The 4,270-nt window shown below is 58.7% G+C and overlaps 1 protein-coding gene across 1 annotated transcript in view; it reads right to left on the minus strand.

The window, feature by feature from the left end:
* The window catches only part of RGCC (regulator of cell cycle), a 4,779-nt gene extending 521 nt beyond the window's left edge, over positions 1-4,258 (minus strand). Inside the window, exons 1-4 of the mRNA XM_010569116.1 lie at positions 4,239-4,258; positions 3,163-3,318; positions 2,542-2,622; positions 1,302-1,364 (exon numbers count right to left, since the gene is read on the minus strand). Coding sequence (XP_010567418.1) covers positions 1,302-1,364; positions 2,542-2,622; positions 3,163-3,316 — 298 coding nt within the window. The 5' untranslated portion in view covers positions 3,317-3,318; positions 4,239-4,258. The remainder of the gene's footprint in view (positions 1-1,301; positions 1,365-2,541; positions 2,623-3,162; positions 3,319-4,238) is intronic.
* Positions 4,259-4,270: the final 12 nt, after the last annotated feature.

A 4,270-nucleotide genomic window follows, 5' to 3' on the forward strand; every position in this document is an offset into this window, starting at 1 on the left:
CGGCGCGCCCCTGTTACGACACGAGCTGGTTTTAGGCGAAAATGGGGGGGGGGGGGGGCTCTGGTTCCCTTCCTGCTTCACTGCCTCCCAGTATGGCTCAGGGCCAGCAGAAGCAACGCTTTCCCCCAGCCACGTCATTTTGGACACTCAGAAGGGAAGGGAACAGATACTCAGAACTGTGACTTTTGCAGCCTGTCTAGGGGGAAATACTTCTTTTTTTTAATTTTATTTTTTTTTAAATCAAGTTCTCTGTGCTTCCAGCCTGTCACCCAGGGACCCCTTTGGAGAGGAAGTGTGGCCTCTGCCTCAGTTTCCCCAGCAAGGAAGCTACTGGGGACCAGCCAACCTCACAGAACTGCAGAGCTGCCTGGGTAAAGCTGCCAGAGATGCCCAGCACGGCATTATCACCTGCCCCAAGGGCAACTGCAGCCGAGCCCTTTGTCAGGAGAAAAACATCTGCAGGAGAAGACTACGACCCATCCCATCCGTGCTCCCCGAGGGCTGGGATTCCCCTCTCTGCCACCACACAGACCCTCTGAAGCTGTTCCCACTCCACAGATGCAGAAGTCTCACTCTGAGACCTGCCCACAGCTTTGCTCAGTGCTGACACGCCCCAAGGGGCACTACCGCAGGCATGTGTTAGGTGGTACTTATCAAGTCTGAATCCTCACTTTCCTCCTTCCAGATGGGATATTTCCACAGGGCTGATTTTTTCCCAGGCTGGGGTATACCACAAGGAAAAATACTCTTCTCCTTCTGCTCACTTTCCCCCCCATAGCAAAGAAAAGCCTTTGAGCAGCAGTTGGAGGGATGCTGTAGGCAGAGAGCCACAAGCATCTGTACATCTTCCTGAAAATGTCAATAGCTCTGCAGGTTGCACTGTTTGGCCACCGTTTTTTGCAGGCCTTCGTCGTCAGGACCAACCTGGCCTTCACATCCCCAAACCCCTCCACCAGGACAGCACTGCCACCTCCACTTCACCCATTGGGGGAAACTGAGGCACCAGAGAGGGAAAGACACTCAAGCAGTGGAATTTCTGCCCCAGCTGAAAGCACTTCAAGGGGGATGGGAGGATGAAATCCAGATGAGCTCCCCCCCGCCAAGAAGAAAAGACAGAAGAATTCCACCCCTGCAGCCAAAACCAGGCTCTAAGCTCCCTGCAGTGGGAGCCCCAGCTAGGACAGGTGCTGGGCCAGGCTCTGCCAAGCCAGAAGCAATGGAGAAGCCCCAGCCCAGGCGTTCTGCCACACTGGATGCAGCTTGGGGCTCAGGAAGTGCACGGATCAGAGCTGTGTACGTACCTTCCAACACTTTATCCAGATCCGCAATGAACTCCTCCAGCTCCTGCGTGTCTCCGAGCTTAGCTAGCAGAGAGAAACACACGATCAGGTCTCTCCCATTCCTCCACACGAGCTCTAATTTAGAAGAAGAAAGATTCCTACCCCTTGCTTCTAACCACAATTGCTCCAGCTGCCTGCTGCTTCTGTACCAGCCAAGTGCTGCCTGGCAGCGGTGGGAGGGGGTTACGGGGGGGGGGCTGCGCATGCAACAGGGCCTGATCACTGCACAGCTCAGGAATAATCCCAGCCAAATGCCTCCGAGCACAGCATCTCCGTGGGTCAATGGACTTCTGTGGGATTACAGCCCACCCTTGTATCCAGCTGCTGAAGGCATCAAAACAACAGCATTGAACCTTTCCAAGCAGTTGCCCAGCACCACCTGGCTCTGGAGTCCCACACTCACATGGGGCTTAAGGGCAGCTCTAGCATCACCCATCCCCAGGGCAGGGTGCTCCCCCCACCCCTGTGTGCACACATAGATCAGGGCTGGGAGTTACAGAGCTGAGGAGCAAGGGGTTTCACCAAGGACGCTGCTTGAGGGCAGCACTGGCAGGAAAACCCCAGGACTAACTCTGACCTGCAGACACACAGTATTTCCACCCCTTACACTCCCTCTGACCTGCAGACACGCAGTATTTCCACTCCCCACACCCCCCTCTGCCCTTCACAGCCAAAACCCCACACTTCCTCTGCCCCTGATCTCAAGCCCCAGCTCTGGGGGTAGGATGGTGCCCACAGGTATCACGCAGATCAGCATCCCATAACCCAGCCAGTGGCACTTCAGGCTCAGTGTGGGGGAAAGCGGAGAGGCAGGGCACATCCTCCCACGCACACAAGGTCAGTCAGCAAGGGCTCACCTGAGGCCAGAGCTGGATCGATACATGGTGGGAAGGGTGCTCACCTTCCCTGTGCTGTCTCATCCCTGCACAATCCTGCACTTCCCAGGTCAGGAACAAAGCCCCTCGCTGTGACCCTCCTAAATAGACCTCTGGCTAAGTCTAGCCTTGACTGGAAACATGCCAATCCACCTTCATACCTCTTCCAGGATCCAGCCGGGACCCCAGGGCTCATTCCCACCTCCAAATCCTGTAGGGCCCCATTGGCACCCCCCACGCAGGGTAGCCCATCACTGCTGAGCCAAGCCAAGCATACAGAAGGAAGCCCTGGCAAACTGCCCTTCAGACAGATCTTTCAGCCTCACCTTTGGAAGGGTAAGCATTGGCAGGGGTGTTGAGGTCCTCCTCGCTGGAATTAAGACTGCTCCCTGGGGACGTGCTGGTACCTGCAGATTCAAAGCATCAGTCACTGTCTGCAACTACAGGCACCTTATAAACAAGTTGCAGGACCAGGGACCGATCATGTGTGTGGCATAGGGTCCTTGGTTCACCCTCACTCTTGGCCAGCCCATCTACTCTCCACCCGCTGCAAGGAATGCTTGGAAAAAGGGAACTGAGCTCCTCTGCCAGGCCAAACAGCACCCGAGGCTGCCTGGGCATGGCCACAGGGACCCCTCAGGGTTATTACAGCCAACTGGTTCCCTCTGAGCTCCTGGTAATCTCAAGCCTTGTGCAGTCCTGCAGCAGCCGCCCCAGCAGAAGGAGCCCCAGCAGAAGTTGGCAAGTCCTGTGCCAGGATCCAGTGGTCATCACCTCATGCTACCCATCCAGCCCTCAAGGGATGAGTCGGGTGGGTAACTCAGAGGTGGGATCAGCTGGAAGTGCTGTGGTTTTACCATGGAGGAACCCCCAAGCTCCCAAAGCAACTCCATCCTGATGGACACCATCCTCCCCCAGGATCTCTCATTCCCCAGCCCCGGACTCACTCTCCAGCTCATCGATGCCACTGTCATACACGCTGTGTCCTGCTTTCCTCTTCAGCTCCTCCAGGTGCTGCTCATACTGACAGGCAGGGCCTCGGTCAAAGTCCTCTATCACCTCATCAAACTCCCGCAGCAGGTCACTGAGCTCATCAGCCATCGCTGGGGACAAGAAGTCAGTGGAGGGAAGGGTTTGGGGCAGGCACCAGGCAGACAGCCCCAGCAAAAGCCTCTCGGGAGCAGTACCGGGCTGGGGAGGGGGCAGACCCAGGCTCCGGGCCCCCTCTCTGCGGGCAGGCTGCCAGCGCTCGCTCCTTACAGCAAGTTCAGGGCTGACATTGCCTCTCAACTCCCCCCCCCAGAGCTCTGAGCACATCCAGCTCCCTGGACAGCTCGGCCATCCTTCCAGCTCATCCCACAAGTGAGCAGGGGCCCAACCCAGTAAGAGCTGGTCCTAAACAGGCAAGGTTCTTGGTCCTGAACCCAGCTTCTTCCTCTGCCTTCGGGGAAGTTACGGCAGGGCTGAACAGGGGCCCTGGACCATGCTGAGCCTGGGCGACCAGCAACAACAGCACACCGCAACCTGACAGCGGAGCAGGGCAGCGAGCCCAGCAGCTGCTCCCCAGGGATGTGCCGCTTACTGCCTCCGGATCCGGATCCGTCCCTGGGGAGGGGAGGCGAGGCTGGAGCGGTCACACAGAGACGCTTCAGAGGGCTGAAAATACCAGCACAGCCGGCGGAGAGGAGACGGGCGAGGGCCAGCCCTGGGCTCAGGCTGCCTCTGAACCAGCACACGCGGGACGGGGCCACCAGTGGGTTTGTGGAGGCGGCAGCGCTGGTGAAAACTCAGGGGAAAACCCGATGGAACCCCAGGCGGCACACGGCGGGGGCGGGGGAGGAGCAGGTGGCCACAAGCCAAAGCCGGGAGCCTCCGTCCCGCAGGCTGCAAACCGCGTCCTGCTCCCCGGGGATCTCCCCACGGGGGGCTCAGCAAGGCGGGGGGGAACAGGATACGGGTGCAGAGACCCTTCGGGAGCTGGGCCCGGGGGGGGGGCTCTGGGGAGGCACGGCACGGCACTCACCGGCGGCTCGGCGGACGGACGGACGGACGGAC

Source organism: Haliaeetus leucocephalus, unplaced genomic scaffold (assembly GCF_000737465.1).
Source record: "Haliaeetus leucocephalus isolate CR32 unplaced genomic scaffold, Haliaeetus_leucocephalus-4.0 Scaffold262, whole genome shotgun sequence".
Taxonomy (NCBI): Eukaryota; Metazoa; Chordata; class Aves; order Accipitriformes; family Accipitridae; genus Haliaeetus; species Haliaeetus leucocephalus.